This window comes from Juglans microcarpa x Juglans regia, chromosome 8S (assembly GCF_004785595.1).
Source record: "Juglans microcarpa x Juglans regia isolate MS1-56 chromosome 8S, Jm3101_v1.0, whole genome shotgun sequence".
Lineage (NCBI taxonomy): Eukaryota > Viridiplantae > Streptophyta > Magnoliopsida > Fagales > Juglandaceae > Juglans > Juglans microcarpa x Juglans regia.
In genome coordinates this window covers 12,957,029-12,978,576 of record NC_054609.1, presented here as the reverse complement: position 1 = coordinate 12,978,576, position 21,548 = coordinate 12,957,029, and the positions used below count along the sequence as shown (strand labels likewise).

At 38.3% G+C, this 21,548-nt stretch overlaps 1 protein-coding gene and 1 long non-coding RNA gene across 2 annotated transcripts in view; one reads left to right on the top strand and one right to left on the bottom strand.

The window, feature by feature from the left end:
• Positions 1 to 9,199: 9,199 nt before the first annotated feature.
• LOC121245027 (nuclear-pore anchor-like) overlaps positions 9,200 to 21,548 on the top strand; it is an 83,870-nt gene continuing 71,521 nt past the window's right edge. The window contains exons 1-9 of the mRNA XM_041143304.1: positions 9,200 to 9,718; positions 9,856 to 10,002; positions 10,111 to 10,209; positions 11,766 to 11,894; positions 11,992 to 12,084; positions 12,174 to 12,239; positions 12,966 to 13,055; positions 13,154 to 13,231; positions 13,630 to 13,739. Coding sequence (XP_040999238.1) covers positions 9,413 to 9,718; positions 9,856 to 10,002; positions 10,111 to 10,209; positions 11,766 to 11,894; positions 11,992 to 12,084; positions 12,174 to 12,239; positions 12,966 to 13,055; positions 13,154 to 13,231; positions 13,630 to 13,739 — 1,118 coding nt within the window. The 5' untranslated portion in view covers positions 9,200 to 9,412. The remainder of the gene's footprint in view (positions 9,719 to 9,855; positions 10,003 to 10,110; positions 10,210 to 11,765; positions 11,895 to 11,991; positions 12,085 to 12,173; positions 12,240 to 12,965; positions 13,056 to 13,153; positions 13,232 to 13,629; positions 13,740 to 21,548) is intronic.
• LOC121245028 lies at positions 16,340 to 17,266 on the bottom strand. Its single transcript, XR_005936526.1, has 3 exons — positions 17,124 to 17,266; positions 16,951 to 17,020; positions 16,340 to 16,383 (listed from the first exon to the last, which is right to left on the bottom strand). It is a non-coding gene; the product is annotated as an uncharacterized LOC121245028 (long non-coding RNA).

The following is a 21,548-nucleotide window of genomic DNA, read 5'->3' as shown; positions in this document are numbered from 1 at the left end:
GTTGATCTTACAAAAACCTTGTGGTGGATACTCCCATATAACTCTCCTTGTGTTTGTAGATGATGTTTGGTTAACATATCTTAAGTCTAAATTAGAAATATCGATCAACATTTGATTCACTCTAAGTAACACAGTGATTAGATCTCTTTGTGTTTGTAGATGATGTCTGGTTAACATATCTTGAGTCTAAAGCAGAAATATCGATCAACATGTGATTCACTCTGTGTAACACAGTGTTTGGATCAATGAGTATGTTCTTAAAAACAAATTCATTCATTCTCCACCATAAATTCCAGAGAATTAAAGAAAGTTCAATCATCTCTTCCTTGTTTAGGTTTTTGAACATGTCATGCAATAAATCCTTAACACTTTTGTATGATAGCTGACTTTTCTGAATTTTCCTAGAACATTGACCCAAAATATTAGTAGCCGAAGCACATTCCCAAAGTATGTGTTCTGTAGTTTCTGGTTCCAGTAGACACATTGAGCAAATGGGGTTTTCTAGAATTTTCCTTTTGCAAAGATTAAATTTGATAGGCAGAATATTTCTACATGCTCTCCACAAGAAGTTCTTGGTTGTTGATGGTATAGCAAGCTTCCACAATCTGGTTCATTCTTCTCGAAGGTGGGAATTATGAGAGTTTTGTCCTTTTTGTCTTTCCTACGGTTCCCCTTGTAAGTGGTAAGCACTCCTAACTGTAAAATGTCTATTATTGCTTCTCCAAACCAACTTACCTTTCTGATTGTTCTGACTGATTGGAATCTAAATTATTAGGTCAGCTTTATTATTAGTGAAAACTGCTTTGATTAAGGGTATGTTCCATTCCTTGGTTTTTGGTTGAATAAGAACCTCCACTTTAGCATCATCCCGTAATAAGTTGTTCCCACTTTGAGGTTTGTATAATGTAGGTTGAGGCAGCCAAGGATCTTACCAAATTCTTATTGACTTGCCTTTACCAATTCTTCATATTGTCCCTTCTAGAAATAGAGCTCTAGTAGATAAAATGCTTCTCCAAATATAAGAGGGATTACTTCCCAACTTAGCATTGAAAAAATCAAAATGAGGAACATATTTAACCTGCATGACTCTTGATGTTCGAGAATTTGGATTTTTAATAATCCTCCCACCTTGTTTTGCTAACAAAGTAAGGTTAAAGTTCTCAAAATCTCTAAAACCAAGCCCCCCAACCCCTTTGGACTTCCCCATTTGAGACTAACTCAACTAATTTATTTTCCTCTCCTAGTTAGCTTGACCCCACCAGTACCCTCTCATCAGCCTGTTTAGTTGTTTCAGCAAGCCTTTAGGAAGTTTAAAAACTCCCATATAATAAGTAGGAATGGCTTGTATAACAGATTTTATCAGGATTTTCCTCCCTGCTTGTGATAAAAACTTTAGCTTCCAATTGCTCATTTTGCTTATGACTTTGTCAAGAATTTCTTTGAAATCCTTATTTCTTGGTCTGCCTATCAAAGTAGAAGGCCAAGATTTTTCTCATAAGAGCTAGTAATTTTGACCTCTGGAATATTAGTAATGTTGTCTCTTGATAAAAGCTATGTGTTTTTACTGAAAAATATAGATGATTTTTCTGCAACCAAGGAAGAGAGACCCTGAAGCATCTTTTTATAGATTGTCCTATCATCAGAATTTTGTGGCAACAGAGTAGTTGGCCCCTAAATCTTGCAAGCTTGCCTATTGAATCTATAGCAGACTGGATCAGAATGATCATCTACCCAGAAAAAGAGTTGGGGCTCTGAATAGAAGAAAAGCACAATTTCCAACTATTTGCGGTTATCATGTTGGATTTTATTTGGAGAAAAAGAAATGACATTGTCCACAATCACACCTCTTTGTCACTGAAAGAGGCAAATATCCAGCTAAAACACATCTATGAAGATTATAAAGAAGCTTGGAAAGATAAACAGAGTCAACACAGCAAAGAAGTAGAATGGAAACCTCCGCCATTAAAGTATACAAGCTTCTCCTTTGATGCAGCAGTACGAGACCATTTCTCAGTTGTCTCAGTAATACAAAGAAGCCCCAATGGAGATATTTTGGATATAATAACAGAAAAAGTACAAACAACTATCCCTCTAGTGGCAGAAGCAAGGGCGGCATTGCTAGCATCCAAAATGGCTTCTAATCATGATCTAGCTATTATAGAAGGGGATGCCCAATCGATTTTTACATCTATTGAGAATCCAAAATCCACTCCTTTCTGGAACATCTCAACCATTATTGGTGACATCCTTCTTAACTCTAGACATCATCAAGACTGGAAATTTACTAAAATTCATCAATCTCAAAATCGATGTGCGCACTCAGTGGCGCAATGGGCAGCTACCGATTATGTTTTTGGAAGCCTACCCATAGATAATATTCCTACTTACTTTTTGTATATTGATAGTGGTAAGGATCCACCTTAACTTTGTAATCTTTTTATATATATAATATGCTTGATTAAAAAAAAAAAAAAAAAAAAAACCTCTGCCCTGATGATATTTTATATTGGCCTAAAAGATGTAGCATCCTAGTTCATTCCAAAGATGAGGCTTGGCAGAATAGCAAACTATCATTTGCAAAAACAAATGATTTATGTGAATTTGTCCTCTGCCTAGTGGTAGACCAGTTATCATCCTTGCTTCTTTTGCCTTGTTGAGCATTTGACTTAGGGCCTCTGAACACAACATAAATAGATAGGGTGACAATGGATCACCCTGTCTAATGCCTCGAGATGGAGTAATGACTGGTTGTGGGGATCCATTAATTAAGAGAAAGTATGAGACTTCGGTTACATAGTTTAGAATTAGGTCAATCCATCTTCTATTGAATCCCATCATTTCCATCACAATTTCAATAAAGCTCCACTCCAACCTGTCATAAACTTTACTCATATCCAACTTTAGAGCCATGTACCTAGTTAAACCTTTCATTTTACACTGCATAGAGTGCAAGCCATCAAAGGCAACTACTACATTATCTGCTATTAGTCTTCCTGGAATAAATGCACTGAGTTGGAAAAATGATATTAGGCAATATTGTCTTCAATCTGTTGGTGAAAACATTAGCCATTACTTTGTATAAAATATTACACAAACTAATTGGCCGAAATTCTGTGACAGTTGTGGGATTTTTAGTTTTTGGACTTAAGACTATAAAAGTCTCATTTATGGAACTGTCCCACCTATTTGTGTTCAATGCCATTGTGACTGCTTCACATAGATCTTTACCTACAGTATCCTAGTGTTGTTGGAAAAATCCAACTGAAAAACCATCTGGTCCTGGAGAACTCATTAAGGACAGCTTCATGTACCTTTGAAGAAACAAATTCTTTTGAAATAGTATTATTCATCTCTTCTGTGATCAGTAATGACATAAACTCCACACATTTTAGTTGACCCGAGGGATTAGAAGTAGTAAATAGATTAGTGAAAAAATCCTGAAAAGTCTTATTTATACCTTGCGGAGTAGTATGAAGATGCCCCTCATCATCACTAATGCTATTAATAGAATTAGTCCTCTGAAAAGCACAAGTGTGAAAATACTTAGTATTTTTATTCCCTTCTTTGAGCCATCTTTGTTTCTACTTCAACTCCTCTTGGTCCAATCACATATTCACATATCTTTGAATCTGTTTTATTACTTCCTGATCATTCCCTGTATTCCTCTCTTGAAGTTGTTTTACCCTGTATAGCTGAGTTTCAATATCTTCTTTAGTCTCCTTCTCTTGGTTCTTGTTCCAGTTGATTAACTGAGTTCTACAGCTGTCCAGATTGTTTGAGAAGGCTGCCATTGTATTTCCATTTCTAATGTTGTCATTGCATGCTCTAGTGACCATTGCTTTACAATCATTGTCAAGGCCCCGACTGAGTTCATATCTGAAGAGTCTTGCTCTCCTTCTTGCAGGTTGAGTCTGAGTACTCAGGTTTCTTAGAAGAGGACTATGATCTGAAGAACATGCTGTTAATGTGGTAACAGTAATAGCTTGAAAACTACTCTTACATTCAGTATTAGCAAACACTCTATCTAACCTCTCCTTGGTAAAATCGGTCCTTCTCTATTATTGGACCAAGTGTGTTTGGTGCCAATGTATCCCATGTCACTTAAGTCACTGTCTTGCAAAGCTTGTCTAAATCCCTCCATTTGAGCAAAAGGTCTATGTGGTCCCCCATGTTTCTCGTGTTGATAAAGTATTTCATTAAAATCTTCCATGCGCAACCATTGTCTATGATCCAAATGTTGTAAAAATCTTAATAACTGACAGCTACCTTCTCATTTTGCAGTTACTAGGTTGCCATAAAACCCTGTAAGGGTCCAAGCCTTCCCAATTTGTGGATCATTAACTCTGATAGATATGTATGAATTAGTATATGATTCAACTTCTATATCAGAACCAGATTTTCACATCATTGCCAACCCTCCACTACTTCCTTTACAAATCACTGTAAAACTTCTGTCAAAACCTATTTGATTTCTAATTCTTTCAATCCTCTCCCTCATGCTTTTGGTTTCAATGAGGAAAAGTAGGTGTGGGAACTTTTGCTTCACCATAAAATGAAGCTCTCGAATTGTTCGAGGGTTCCCAAACCCTTAACAGTTCCAGGTGAGACATCTCATTGCTGCTGGTGGGACTGCTCAACAGCCTCTACCATATGTTCTTGAGTTACGCTCCTTTCAGGATTGAGCCCATCTTTTTATTTTTTGGTTAAACCTTGCTGATCTCCACTGCCTAACCTTTTCTTTCTCTCTTTTTCTACCACTTTTGCCACCTGTGCTATTGTCCCACTTTCCATCTTATTTGATCTTGGTAATTTAACAGCTCTTGCCCTTATTTTCCAACCCATTGTCTTTGGTGTTAGCTCCACATTAGTCAAAGAATTGAGTCTCGAATAGACAAGATTACCTGGTGAAGAGCTGAGTAACTGAGTTGCTTGAATACTCCTAGAGGAACTACTAAGGTTGTTATTCAAATTTTGTTGAACCTTATAAATCTTAGTTTGTTGATTGTGAGAGGGTTCCAAATGAACCTCTTCCTGATCACCTTATTGAGTGATTAGACCCCTATTGAGTTGGCCCTCAACCATTGACCATATTGAGATTGACCAGCACCTCTTGTGTTTATTCTGCCTCTTTCTAGAGCACAAACTCTGTCTACATGTTGAATTACCCCACACTGAAAACAAAATAAAGGCAATCTCTCATATTTGAAGTTGATCCAGCTTTGTTTGCCCTCTATTCTAATCAGTCTCCGACGAGGTAAAGGCTTAGTAATATCCATGTTTACCCTAATTCTTAGATATTTTCCCCAACCAACCCCATCCCCATCCACATCTATTGTTAAGACTTCCCCTACTGATGAGCCAATTCTTTCCCCACCTTCAGTTGTCATGGCTGCCAACGGCATACCATGTAGTTGGATCCAAAAGGGTTCATGAGTAAAAATCACCTCACTAGGAGGAGTACTATTGTCAAAGGCTTGAATACAGATTAAGTTTTTATCAAAGGACCATGGTCTTCCATTTATCACACGTTCTATGCCCACAACTTTTTGAAATTCAACTAAAAACCTATGATGCTCCACCTTATTGAAGCTTAAAGAGCCTCTAGGATTCCATATTTTAGTCATAGTGGCTTTGAAAAGTTTTTTTATTTAGACTCTTTTCCATCAAGATGAGTAGAAGAAGATATCTCTGTGCTCTAGCATCTGCACGTTTTGTTTCATCTTCTATGAAAACAACCTCTTCTTTCTTTGTTTTCGTTAGGTTAAAACCTTCCCAAAGCCTAGCCAGTTCATCTGCCATGCCTATGTGGTTAGTAACTGTCGATCAAAACTGTGTTATTTGTAAAACAATTTGCAATGTGCAGTCGCCGCGGGGTTGGCTGATGTGGCAGCTGCTATAAAAAAAAAACCAAAAACAGAACAAAACAGAGAATGCATTTTTGGATTTCCAAAGTATTTGAGTATCTCAATGTAGCTTGAAGCTCAAAGAAGCACAATGGTTGACCCAAAGTACATATATCGAAGGATGAAAAATATAGAGTTGATGATGACATTCTAACATGAACCAGAAGTACAATGGAAAGAAACATATATCAAAAGACACATATTCAAGAAAATATCATAACCTCAATTGTAAAATCTTCATAATTCCTAAGCAAGTTGTTCATTATCATGTGAACTGTGCAAATCAGAAGAAAAATGATAGATGTACTTATATTTACACTATAGTGAGAGGAGGGACCATAATAGCATCTTGTTTGTAAAGAACTGGAATCGAATAAAAGGAACTTAGACTGTGAGAAGCGGCAAGCACTCTCTCAACTCAAATTTGAGCCATAACTTAGACTCTAGTCTCACTAGGAAATTCAATGAATTCTTATACAACTATTACTAATAGCTTATGCCTAGTACAGTTTGAAGAAATGCTTGCCTTGTGGATAAAGGGGAAGGGGCTAGGGTTAGGGTTAGAGTTTCGAGATAAACGAGATTGGGGTGGACTAGGGTTAGGGTTAGGGTTTCGAGATAAACGAGATTGGGGGGGCTAGTGTTAGGGTTCGAGATAGAGAAACTGAGGAAGGGTTAATGGTGACCAAGAAGGAGGCTTCGTGGGAAGAAGAAGAAGCTGAAGACGAAGGGAGGAAGACGACGTGACAATGGCTTTTATGGGAGATGAAACTGATGGAAGGAGGAATCGAAGGCAGCTCAGTGTGGGTCTCAAACTTCCATCACAACACTGAGGGAGGGAGGGCGGCAACTTCAAGGGGAGGGATGTGCCGTCGATGAAGGGAGGCGTTTCGAGGGGAGGGACTTCATGGAAGGATTGAGTGTCAAGACCCTATAAAAACCGCCCTAGGACATAGTCCTAGGCATGCATGGGCCAGCCAAAGCCACCAAGGGCCAATGCCGTGGGCTCCCATGGGTTCCACACCACTATTACTTGTTTATTTATTTATTTTATTTATTTTTATTTATCAATGGGCCTATTAGGTTTCCACTTTGTATTCTCTATAAATAGGACCCGTAGACATTTAGTTTACATATTTTGAACCTTTGACAATTTCCCTAAGGGAGTAGACTTGTTCTTGAGATCACCCTTTCGGTGCTCGGCACTTGGGCTACTTGGGTGCAATTCGTGAATTCCTAGTAGAGGATCATCACTTTGCAATTCGTGAATATGTGTGATTCAACTTATCTTGTCCTTGCAACTTGGTGTAATTCATGAATCCAAGTTGTGTTATCTTTGTTATTTTCAAGTTATCAATTTATGAGATTTATTTCAACTATTGTACAATACATGAATCAATAGTTGGAGTATTATCTTGTTCATCCATTATCTTCATTGTTCTTATTTTTCATCTTGTTTATCTACACTTTCTTACATATCTAAATATTCATATAAACCAAAAAGAGTCTTCTTATTCTTTTGTTAAATCTATTTATCTTTGTGCATTCTTGACTTGGTGGTGAAGTTGTTCATCATTGTGTTCTTGAATGTTCATTCATATTGTTCATCACTTCATTGCTCATTCAATCCATTCCATACCACATACTCGACCACCATATTGTTTGTTATTCTTTCCATAAGTTTGTCGACTTCTCTTATTTTGTTTTGCCCTAGCTGCCACTCACTCTTACCATATTAGTGTTCCTCAACTTTAAGATCCCTAATTCCCTACATATCAATCCATATAGCCCATATACTCCACTTCCATATTCGGCTACCACAAAGTCTTCATTCAACTAAGCCCTAGCTGACTTACACATTGCCCCCACTCACACAAACCCTAGCTGTCCATCAAGAGACCTATTTGACAACTTCCTTAATTCACGGGAAAGTTGACTCATTCCAATCACTTATCCAATTCCTTAAATCTCTCAACTTCTTCCATAAACCTAGTGAACCAAAGACTCCATCCTCTTGCCATATTCAAATCCAAATCATATATTCCTTATCTTATCCTAGCTAATCCCTAAAGTCAAGGAGCAACCATTGACTCATTCAAACTCCATCTCATCTACCATATCCAATCCCTCAAATCTTTCATTCCCTACAATCACTCAAGTCAACCAAAGATCCCAATCCTATCTTGCCATATTCAAATTCTATCTTCCATCTCCTAATCCCTAAAGTAAAGGAGTAACCATAGACTTATTCAAACACTTTCCAAATCCTAGCATCTCATTCAAGACTCCAACCCTAGTCCATCTCTTCCCAATCTCGAAATCACCCTTAGTCACCCCACAAAACCCTAGCTATATTTCACCATACCAACCCTAATCATCATCTAAGAGACCCCAACATCAAGGGCAACCCTCAAGCCATCCACATTGCATCAAACACCCATAATCCTAAGCCAATCTTCAAAGACCACGTCAACCCTAATTCATTCCCATAGTTCACAGCAACCCTAGTTGCCTCCAACCCTTAATCCTAGTCTCATCTCATCTACTCAACCCTAGCCCCATCATCTTGGTGTCTCACTCAAGAACAAGTCTCTAGCCGCCCACATTGATTTGCCTTCCCTAAACACTTAGCTTACTCAAGTTCATCATCATCTCCATCATTTCATCACTCAAACACTATCCTATTGTTAAAGACCAAGTAAGTTGGTAAGGTCACTCGGTCATCATCTTCACCAAGACAAGTTCGTGGTCCTTAGTGTTAGGGACAAGACCGGGGTCCCTAACATTGAGAGAGGAAACACAGAGATGGAGGGAATTGCAAATGGAAACTGAGGAGGAGAGGATCGAGGGCTCGTGGCTTTGTTGTCCAAAACAAGGTGTTTTGGTTTTTTTTATTTTTTTAACCATATCAACAATTGCTTATGCAACGCTTACATGATACGACTGAACGTATCATTTGTCTTTGCAAAAATCTTACTTCACCATCTCACCCTTCTAAAGAAGGAAGGAAAGGACAAACATCTTACCCATTAAGGAAAGAAAAAAAAGACTCCTCGACAAATTGGTGAAAAAGGAGAGAATGTTAATACGAATAAAAACATTTATAAAGAGAAGTGCTACATAGAAGTATCACAATTTGCATATCACTTGTTTTCATGAAATATGAGGGTGAAGGAATAAAATTATATATTTTTAAATAGTATGTAAATATGAGACGAAATATAAAATGCGAGGATAAAGAAATAAAATTACATATTTTTTAAACAGTATACAAAATATGAGACTCGTAAAAAATTTTTCTTCCGGAAAAGAAAGTAAGGTAGAGGGAAAGAGAAACAACTTTACAGGGCTGTTCTTCTTCAGCTTCCCTCTCCCTTCAGCTTCCCTCTCCTTCAAATTAATAGCCATTTATTTCCCTCCTCATTCTTCTTCACTATATTACTCCACGCTCCTTTCGTGTTTCTCTTTCTTGCCGATCTTTGTGATTAGGGAGGTTTCGATTTCACAAAATGCCTATGTTCCTCTCCGACGAGGAGTTCTCGCAGTGCGCAGAAGACGCCGCTGCGGTGGCGGAGAAGGCCGACGCGTTCATCGCTGAGCTGTACAAGGAGGTCGAGACCGTCAGGGCCCGGGCCGACGCCTCTGCCATCACCGCCGAGCAGACCTGCTCTCTGCTCGAGCAGAAGTACCTCTCCCTCTCTGCAGAATTCTCCAAGCTCGAGTCCCAAAACGCACAGCTTCAATCCTCCCTCGATCAGCGCCTCTCCGACCTCGCCCAAGTCCAGGCCCAAAAGCATCAACTCCAGTTGCAATCCGTAAGAACACTTTTACCTGCACGTGTGCTGGATAGTAATTTTTTCTTTTTCTTGTGGGTTTCTATATCAGTGTGTGTACGTACAAATGTGTTTTGTATGTTGGGATGGAATAATCTTAGAGTCTTGGAATTTCATAGATCGGAAAGGATGGGCAGATAGAGAGGTTGACAACGGAGGTGTCGGAGTTGCATAAGTCTAAAAGGCAGTTGATAGAGTTGGTGGAGCAGAAGGATTTGGAGACTGGTGAGAAGAATGCCACTAGCAAGAGCTATCTTGATAAGATTGTGAGTTGGTTATCTTATTGCCTTAACAATTATGTTTGTTAGATTTTCGTATTTTTAAGTTTAACAATCAATTTAATGTTGTTTATCCTTTTGTTGGTGATTCCCAAGGTCAAATTGTCCGCCACTGCTGCGCAAAGAGAGTCCCGTTTGAATGAAATCGAGGCTGAGTTGTCGCGTGCGCAGGCTACACTCTCTCGTCTTTCACAGGTACCTACACTCCTCTAGGATGTTGAGCCAAGTTGAGCTCTCTATGAATAGTAGTGAATTGAGATACAGGGCTGGCTTTAAATTTTTTGTTCTTCTGAAAAGTTAATTTTTTCTTTTTCCTGGTTATCTATTTTCCCTTTTTTTTTTTTCCTTGCAACTTCTTTTCTCTTGTCGACGTTTCTTTATTTAATATTTTTCGCCACCTGGAATTTCATGATTAGAATTGGGGGCTGCATTTGAGATGGGGGCGCCCTTCAATTTTGCTCCTTGGGTGTCCATAAGAATTGGAGTGTGATTTCATGATATCGCAAATAGCAAGTGCAACAATTGTCATGGGCTAATTATAATTGAATTCTGAATAGCAAAATCTTGTGTGAAAATAGGTTATTAGGGAGTTTGCTTATAGTATGGAAAAAGCTGTGATATGGAACTCTGGCAATTTATAATATTTTCTGTTTTATTGCTTCTCAAAATATTGTTAATGAGCGGAACAAAATGCTTAATAAGAAAAAGGTGGGCAGAACAGAGCTGCTATGCTTTCTATGCACTGTTCTTCACTTATGCTAGAGATTTTCATTACAGTGCTTGTTTAATGTTGCTTAAACGTCTGATACAATGTTTGAGTAATAAATGGGAATAAAAAGGAAAATGAGAAGCATATTATTTGGTTCACACTTCAACAGGTTTCTTTAACAGAACTCGGTCTCCATTGTCTGTTGTCTAAATTGACAGGATAAAAATATTCTGAATAGTGTATATCGGTCCATGTTCTTTCCCTATCTCATTTAAAAATTCAACATGGTGTAGGGGTATATTAAACTTTGTGGTTAAGTGGGTGAATATTGTTTACGGATCAGGGGCTCAAGATAGGGCAACACTTCTTTTTGTGATAAGTAAAGGGATGAAAACTTTTATCAAACAAAAAGTGCTAGGGGCACAACCCAAGCACACAATATGTATAAAGGAAAGACACCAGGCTAAAACAAGTGAGAAGAACAAGAATTCAAAAATCTGCAAAAGATGCGAGCATATGTGAGCATAAAGAGATGCGAGCATAAAGATATTTAACTCTGGCTCCGTTCTTTCACAATCTTCATAGTTGCGGGTATTTCTTTCCTTCCCTATGCTCAACATCTTAACAAAGTAGCCATCTGCCATACCTTTGCATTCAAGTGCCTTCTTGTTTTACCTCCCAAAGCTATGCCAATAACTCCACCATCAGTTGGGGCGTCACCCAATCAATCTGGAAGAAGCTGAAGATTGAGAACCATAAAACCCTAGTTGTTTCACAAATTCATCTTTGCAACAAGCGATTTTGAACAAATAGATATGGTCCATCAATAACAAGTATAATTCATTTTTTTATTTTATTTTAAAAGACTTCTAGAATTGTGCTTGCTTTTCATATGCATTCTGTTCCTTTGGCATGTTCATGGCAGGTTCTGGCTTTGAGTACTTCCTCTTACTGCACACAAGCCCTACTGCTTTGAATTTCATCTATTTATTGCTTTATTTTGTGGTTCATTTACAACATAGATGTGTTTGAATTGGAGCAGGAAAAGGAGCTTGTTGAGAGGCATAATGTCTGGCTTAATGATGAGTTGACTGAAAAAGTTGATAGTCTCAATGAACTGCGGAGAAAATATAATGATATTGAGGCTGATATGTCTGCTAAGCTTGCAGAAGTAAGAATGCCTTTACAAGTTGTATTTGTAACTGGTGAAGCTTAAATTATAATACTATTTCAGTGCCAATTTTGGATTTTTATATCAATGCTTTTAGGTTGAGAGGCAATACAACGAATGCTCTGGTTCATTACAATGGAACAGGGAAAGAGTGAGGGAACTAGAAACAAAACTAACATCCTTGCAGGAGGTGTGATATGTTTTTTGACCTTCTATATTATTTTGCGTGTCATTTGTTTGTGACAGCTACCTCATCAATATTTGTCTTGACACATGTAGGAGTTGTGTTCATCTAAAGATGCTGCCGCGGCCAATGAAGAGCGATTATCTGCTGAACTCTCAACAGTGGGTTTTATATGTGTTTGCAATTTAGAAGAATCGGCGGATATATTTTTAGATATGTTGCTTATATTTTCATATTTCTTAACCCCTAGGGGTTGGCTCAAGTGATAAAGGCCTTGGTCTTAGTGGTATGCTCCCTCTAGGTTTAAGGTTCAAATTCTCTTGGGTGCAAACAATTTCTAGGGGCTATTGTATTGGGAGAGCTTCCTCTTGAATTACCGAGGTGTACTTGCGGGATACTCCTTGCTAAGAGCCTGTGCACCCCCGGGATTAGTCAGGACGTTGTTCTCGAACACCCGGTGCCAAGCAAAAAAATATTTATATTTCTTTGGGACATGCAAAAACTTGTGAATGCTATTGAGTAAATAATCTTATTAATGTATGGTTTTGACCGGTGTGTATTTGAACAGCCGCAGTTAATCCTACTTTCTATTATTGATACGATTCTTCTCTATAGAAAGAAGACTGACTGCTGGAATCAATCTAGCATTTAATTAAAAAAATCATTTATTTTCTGTGTTGTTTGTTCTATGTTTATTCTATTCAAGTAGGCCATTGTTTCTGATTCTGATTATCAAAGCATGAGAATGGCCATTTGATTTTTACCTAATTTTACCTGTCATGTATTTCCATTGTTTTCGTTTCTGACTACCAAAGCATGATGGCAGCCATTTGAGTCTTATCTAATTCAGTCACTTATTTTTCATTTAAATGATTACAACTTTGCAGCTAAATAAGCTTGTTGAACTATACAAGGAAAGTTCTGGTGAATGGTCCAAGAGGGCTGGAGAGCTTGAGGGCGTCGTTAAAGCCCTAGAGGTGACAAGTTATCTGTCAATTTGGTGATTTCTTAAATTTGGACTTGTGGTGTATTTTTCCTCGTCTTGATTTTGAGATTTTGTTGCTATCCTAAGCAGACACATTTGATTCAAGTCGAAATTGATTATAAAGAGAGACTTGAAAAGGAAGTATCTGCAAGGAACCAATTTGAAAAGGTATGCTCCCTGACTTATTTGTGATGGACAATAATATTTCAATGGATTGGGAAGCAATATTTTTGTTGCTGTCTTCGCTTTATTTTGTTTACCAATGCCATCATTGCATGAGAATTTGATAATTTTCTTTACTCATAAAAAAAATAATTGCATGACAATTTCATAGGTGTTAGTTAGTTCTCGCCCAGTTGAACTATTCCAGATCAGTGCTTGCAGTTCCTATCATTTGCTTTGTTTTGAAAACCTCATGATATGCGTTTATTTTGGTGTGCCTTTACTTAGTAGCTGGTTGTTCTATCATTTTATTTTGTTGTGGAGTCTATACCCAATTACTTTGTACCTAAGTCCTTTTCGATGTTTTTCCTATATTTGTAGTTATATCTTTTTTTTCCTCATAGGATGCTGCAGATCTGAAAGCAAAACTTGAAAAGTGTGAAGCTGATGTTGAAAACAGTAGAAAATCAAATGAACTGAATCTTCTTCCACACAGCAATTTCAGTACTGAAATGTATGTTCCAATATGGTTCATCTAATAGTACTTTGGCCTGCTGCTTTTTTCTTGAAAGATAGGATGTCTTAAATGTTGATAGCGTTAGTCCACTGATGTGGCATAGGTGAATGTGCTCTTGACTTTATTGGATATGCTGGTTTGGGCAGATGTAAATCCCTGTCTCACTTATCAAAAGAAAAAAACAAATTCCTCTTCTTGTCTAGTGGTTTGCTTAATTTTCAATATTTTTGTTAATATATTTCTTGGTGAAATTTACTTAAAGAAAAAATACTACTTGATGAAATTTTATTACTTGTAAAAGAAAATTGCTGTTATTGGGAAAATGGCCTTGGTGATACAAGGAAATCATAAAAACCCAGCCATTAAAGTAGCATGAAATTGTACTTGTCGGGTTTTGTTCTTTTTGCCGATGACACTTTGATTTTCAGTGAGCCCAACCAAGAACATATTCGATCCTTGAGAGCATTGTTGTTATGTTTTGAAGTTGTCTTGGGTCTCAGGAACCTAAACAAGTCTGAAATGGTACCTGTGGGTGCTGTAGGTAATATTTCAGATTTGGCTAATATTTTGGAGTGTAAGATTACTTCACTGCTGTTGAAGTATCTTGGTTTTCCATTGAGGGCTCCTCACAAATCTGTTTTGATATGGGATGGGGTGATTGAGAGAAGGTTGGTTGGATGGAAAAAGTTATATTTGTCTAAAGCAGGAAGAATTACTTTGATAAAGAGTACATTGTCTAATCTTGCTACGTATTTTCTTTCAGTGATCCCTTTGCCGGCTGGGGTTGGTAGAAGAATTGAGAAAATTTATCGTAATTTCTTATGGGGAGGAATAAGAGAGGAAAGGAAGTTTCATTTGGTTAGAACAATGTTTGTCAACTGTTTTCTTATGGAGGATTGGGGGTGAGAAATTTGAGGTTGTTTAATAAAGCACTCCTTGGAAAATGGCTTTGGAGATATCATGAAGAGTGGGATGCTTTATAGAAGAATGTTATTGCTGTTAAATATGGGAGTGAGTGGGGGATTGGTGTTCTAATGAAGTTAGAGAAGCGTATGTGGTGAGTTTATGGAAGTTTATTAGGAAAGGTTGGGGGAGTTTTCTAAACATTAAATTTAAGGTGGGGGAAGGGAAGAAGATTCTCTTTTGGCATGACATTTGGTGTAGGGAATTAGCTCTTAAATCAGATTTTCCATCTCTTTACAGGATTGCAAGGGATCAAAATGTTGTTGTGGCAGGTTTTCTTCAATGTATGGATAATAATATTCTATGGAATGTTGACTTTATTAGAGATGCAAATGAGTGGGAAATTAATGTTGTGTCGGATTGTAACACCCCGTTCCCATAGGATAGAGATGTCACTAACATTCATAACATAATGCCCGGTAAAGAGATTCATATCTTGAATATACCTCATTTATTGAAAAGCGATAAAATATTAAAAACTGATTTGAACATAATCGTCTAAAAAACTGAACGTAAAGTAAAAGAACATAAATTAATCCTAGGAATGACGTTAAAGACGTCTTATTCTTTTGTGAATTATCATCTATTCCTTCCTAATCCTTTGTACTAAATCTACTCCTGGCCATCCAGCTCTGCATCTTCATAAACATCATCTGTAACAATTAGACATGAAAAAAACAAGAAGACAAACAAGAATAAGTCGAATACTCAGTAAATAGCACATTATACTGTAAAACATAATCTGGCCTAGCATGGATTTAGTTTCTGAAGACTCTTAACAACATATATACATATATCGTCATATATTCACATAGCACATATCTATCCATCATCATGAGCGGAAGCATACATAATATGTAACGTGAATGTATAATAACTTGTTTATCTTGTTTAACATGGAGTGAAACACGCTTGAGTCCGTGTTTCACTTAACTGGCATATCATGGAGTGAAACACGCTTGGGTCCGTGTTTCACTTAACTGAGTAACATGGAGTGAAACACGCTTGGGTCCGTGTTTCACTTTACTTGAGTAACATGGAGTGAAACACGCTTGAGTCCGTGTTTCACTTAACTGAATAACATGGAGTGAAACACGCTTGGGTCTGTGTTTCACTTTACTTGTGGTTAACCACGCTTGAGTCCGTGGTATTGTATTAAAATTTCTTATCTTTCTCAATGCATGAGAATTCATTAGGCTTCATGAACTTTCTTAACATGGCATATTCTTGTACATGGCATAACATAACATGACATAGCATAACATAACTAGAACTGAACATTTTATGACATTCCATGGCATACATGATCTAAGTATTACATGAACATGGCATACATGATCTAATTATCATATGAACATGGCTTGCATAATTTGACTATTCTATTACATGGCATATTTGACTTGAATTACTACATGAACATCTCATGGCTTTCATATGATTTTAGTAATATTCAATCAATCAAATAACAAATTCATTCATTCAAGCATAATCTCATATTTCATCAAAGATCGTGAAAGGAATCTAACCTTGACTTGTCTTATAGTGTAGCATAGATAATCATCATAAGGACATCATATTTTCATACATAACAATAATATTCACAGTACGCATGCATTCATATGATCATACTATTTACCTCTTAGCGTTGCTTCCTGACTTCCAACTTGTAGCGCGTTACCTATAGGAAGTACTAGACGTTACTAGTTTCCTAGAAAAATGTGTCGTACTATTCCATGTAATTAAATACATATAAAGGAACTTAACTAAAATAATAGGCTTCATAGCATACTTTTTTTTTAAAAACATATTTTCAAATCCCTTCAGACTTTCTGCTGTAAAATAGTTTATAACTTCTCCCTGATTAACGAAATGTGGACTCTTAGAGCAATGACTCTTACAACACAGCCCACACTTAGAGCAAATTCAATTTAAGATCACATGTTTAATTGAATTCACCCAGCCCATATAGGAAATCAGTCCACGTAATGCACAGATTTAAAACATGAAATTTCCCATAGACACTGTAAGCTACATTGTAATTAAAAGGAAAATCTCATCAATGAGATTTACGGAGGCCTAGAACAAGAGTTATAAAGGGTATTTTGGGAATTCATCTTAAAGGTTATGGTTATTATGGGGAAAACTGATTATAAGGAAAAAAAAAAACTATAGGCTTACGGGGGAAAAACTCTCATCGTGTACAGAGGGCTGAACCAAAACAAAGAAGTGGTTGTGCGATGCTCACCGAGAGAAAAAGGCTGAGGCGACGGCGGCTCTGGGGTGGTTGGAAGTGACCGGCGACGCGACTGGGTCCTCTGGGCAGTGGTGCGATGCAAGAGAGAGAGAAAAGGGGAGAGAGAGAGTTAGACCGAGACGGAGAAAAATCACGGGAAGAGAGAAATCTCGTCGGGAACTTACCGGAAATGATTGGGTTCAACGGGGTTGGGTTGGCCGGCATTTTCTGGCGCCGTGGGTGGTGCTCCGACGTCCTAGGGTGGTCGGCGGTGGCTGGGCAGAAATAAGGCTTGTGCGAAACTGTTGGTTCTCTGGGTATTTCGATGTTTAAAACAGAGGCTTTGTGGTTTCTTATAGGCGATGGGAGGGAAACCTTCAGGAGATTGGCTGAAATTCGAAATTGCCTAGACTTTAGGAACCTATTCTTACGAGGATATAGATTTTGAGAGGATTTGAAAAGTTTGAGTTGGAGTTAAACTCAAACTGGAAACCGAATCTAGTACGGGAACTTAATGGATAAGAATACGAAGATTTTGGATAGGGAAAATCACTAATTTAAATCTATCTATTAGCACATTTTCTAAAATGAAAAAAAACAATATAAGTAAAATCTAAAATAAATAACAAATAAATAAAATACTAGTGTTTAAGCCCTAAATTTGGATCCGTATGCTACACGGATTTTTGGGGAAGAATTTATAATTCAAAAGTGATGCAGGGAAGAGAGGATAGACTATTGTGGGATCATGCTGGAAATTTCAGGTTTTCAGTTTGTTCTTTTTATAAGGTGCTTAAGTGTCATTCTGACTGTGTATTCCCCTGGGAAAGCATTTGGAGGGTGACGGTACCTACTAAGGTGGCGTTCTTCAGTTGGGTAGTTGCTCTAGGGAAAGTGTTGACCACGAAAAACTTAGAAAACGTGGTTTGTGTAGAGCTGATTGATGTGTCATGTGCAAGAAGGATGTTGAATCTATAAATCATCTTTTTTTACATTGTGAGGTGGCAAAGTCTTTGTGGAATGAGGTTATTGGTTGGACAGGTTTATATTGGGTGATGCCTAAGGAAGTTGTGGATCTTCTTGCTTGTTGGCGTGGTTTTGGGGCAAGGAATTGTGTTGTTGCTAGATGGAGAATGATTCCTTTGTGTTTAATGTGGTGTTGATGGCTGGAAATGAATGAGAGATGTTTTGAAGACAAAGCATTCTTTTGAAGATCTTTGAAATTTTTTCTTTTCTACTTATGAGTTTGTGGGCTAAGATCTTTGTAAGGAATGATGATAATGTATTGAATTTGTTTGTCTTAGTTTCCTACTTTCTAGAGTGTAGTAGGTATTTCCTTTATATACATCTTGTGTACTTGTGATACCCCATATGATATGGATAAGGGTAGGTGGTGTATGGGATCCCACATTGCTTGGGAAGAAGAAGTTCTTACTCTTTATAAGGTTCTAATGGGGCTCCAATTGTATTATTGACTAGTCTTTTTGGAGTATAGACCATGTGGTTTAGGCCTTCCGTTGGGGTGTTACAAATGGTATCAGAGCCTATCCCAACCAGAAATGTGGGACTTGAGCAATGCCACCTACAATGGATAGGCCCTACGAGGACGTCGGGAATTTAAAGAGGGGAGATTGTGATACCCCCCATATGATAAGCATAAGGGTAGGTGGTGTACGGTGTGATACCCCCCATATTTGCGTGTATTTTGACAAAGTAAATTATTGCATTTATTAAGATTATGGATTTTCTTGTTTTAAATTTTAGATGATTTACGTTATATTATTTTAAGATTTTTAATTGTTAATTCAATGTGTTTTCTTGTTATTAATTATTGTTCATTATTTAAATTGTTCTTTATTTTAAATTAGTTTATTGTTGGATTTAATTATTTTATTTTTATTTAGTCACTATGTTTAAATTATTTTATTTAACTCGTTTTGAAATTATTTTCGTTGAATCATTTTTGTGACCCAAGATGTGAGGATTGCACCTCATTTCTTTACCTCATTTTTTCTTTTTCTTTTTTTCTTTTCCTCTTTTTCTTTTCTTTTCTTTTTTTCTTTTTCTCCTCTCTCTCTCTTCTCCTCCGCTCGCGAAGTCCCTTTCTCTCTCCCCATCCATGCGCCGTCCACCACTGCGCCGCCGTCCGCCGTCCGTGTGCGTCACTGCCCCTCCCATTTTCTTCCCCTCCGGCCTGCGACCTCACTCTCTAGTTTCGAGCTCCTCTCGCGCTGCCAATCTCCTCCACGCACTACTTCAAGCCGCGGCCACCTTTCGTTCTAGCGCCGCCGTCGCGCCACCATTGGCCACCATCTTTTCACCACACCACCATTGACCTCCCAGCTACCTAACTCACCCATCCTCAGCTCTGATCTGCCACCGGTGGAGTCTATCCAACTCCATTTCCGTTTTGGGTTTTTTTGGACTTCAACCACCCTCTACGCTGCTACCCACGGCCAACCACTACCACCATTAGCTTCACTGACATCCCTAAACCCTTCCCTTGTAATCTCAAGTCTTTGTTTGTCCTCGTTCAAAATCTAGCATTTTGAGACCCACGGCCATAGTGCATTTTGCACTGTTACGTTGCTATGCTGCCACTTCTAGCAACTCTGTGATCCTTCGAAAATCATATTATAACACTGTAAGTGTTTTTCCAAAGAAATTGTGAGATTTAAGTGTATTTTTGCACTAACTCATTTTCACTGTGATTTGGTTGGTTGTGCCTGACTGAGTCCGAGGAGTAAGAGAGTCGGTTGGATTGGAGGATGGAGTTATGTGACTGGACTATGTTGTGATTTGTTGGTTGTTGAATGTTTGTGTGGTATCATGTACATTGCATATTTGCCTGCATGTTCATGTTGTAAATGAAAATTGGGTTTTTGCATGATTGCATACATGTTCATGTGTATATTTGAAAACTGGGTTTTCATGTAAGAAATGATTTTGAGTATGTTTGAAATGATTGGATTGACTGGTTTGAGAAAAAGGAAAAGAGAATGTAGGGATGGTGGTAAGCAAGGATGGTGGTATAGTTCCCCCTGCTATTCCCGCCTACAGTGCACTCGGTAGGGATGGTGGTATTGTCCCGCTTGTAATTCCTGCCTACGATGCACTCGGTAGAGATAGTGGTAAACATGGATGGTGGTAAAGTCCAGCATGTGATTCCCGCCTACAGTGTTCTGATAAGTACCTCTTGTGTGAAAACGAACTGTATGGATGGTGGTAAGCAGGGATAGTGGTAGAATCCCGTCTGTGATTTCTGCCTACAGTGCACGAGGTAGGGATGGTGGTAAGTAGGGATAGTGGTATAGTCCCGCCTATGGTGCATGCGGTAGGGATGGTGATAAGCAGTAGGGGTGGGCAGCGGGGGCCCGACCCCTACTGCTTGGGCGGGCCGGCTACCCCGCTCCGCACATGCGGGGGCCCCAGCCCCACATAAAGAACCACTAGCAGGGGCGGGGGCGGGCTGACCCTAGCGGGGCCCGGCCCCGCACCCCGCTCAGCACTGTCCCAAATTATAATAAAAAATGTGGATAGTACCTCGATGGTTGATGACACACATCGAGGTACTATCCACATTTCCCATTTGTTGTTGGGCAGGATCAGTACCTCGATGTGTGTCATCAACCAAAAAGCTAGCCAAAAACCCATTGGTAACCATCGATGAGATCATACTGCTATGTGCCTCCATGACTACGACAAAGAGAAGTGGGGACAAGGGATCCCCTTGCCTTAAAGCCTCGGGAACTGTTAAAAAAGCCAACTGGGCAGCCACTCACCAAAATTGAGAACCTCGCCGTCAATATGCATCATCTAATCCATGTGCTCCATCTCTCCCCAAAACCACATCTCCCCAACAAATACAACAAAAAATCCCAATTGACATGGTCGTAAGCCTTCTCCATATCTAACTTGAACAAGAGACCCAGCTTACCCACTTTTATTCTACTATCAAGGCATTCGTTGGTGATGAGAACTGAATCTAGGATCTGTCTTCCTCATATAAATGCATTTTGAGGTTTCGTAATGATCCGCCCCAAAACTCCTCCTAGTTGATTTCTAAGTATCTTGGAAATGATCTTATACACCCCATTCACAAGGCTAATGAGCCTATAATCCTTAACCTCCAATGCTCCAATCTTCTTGGGAATAAGTGTAAAAAAAGTGGCATTGAGGCTTTTCTCAAATTTTCCCACCGAGAAGAATTGGAGGCATTGAGGCCATCTTCTATGGTGCATTGGAGGATATTAGATTATTATTTGTTAGAACTCTTTTTCTTTGGGCCAAATCTGTAGATTTCAATGGCCTTGATTTTCACGATTTTCTTGTTTCTAGTTCTTCCTCCTAAATAGGTGTTATCTCTTGTATACCCCCTGTATACTTGGGCTATGCCTGTTCGTATTAATATAATTTAACGACTTATCAAATTTTTTTGTATGTGTTTGACAGTTATTAATGCTGGAGAGATATCCCGGATTAATATCCATGCAGTGTACCTATCAATATATATAGATATATATATCCATGCTGTGTGTAATACCGATGTTCCACAAACTAAACTCTCTTCATTTTGTTTGGTCAATTACATTATGTGCTGGTTTTCAACT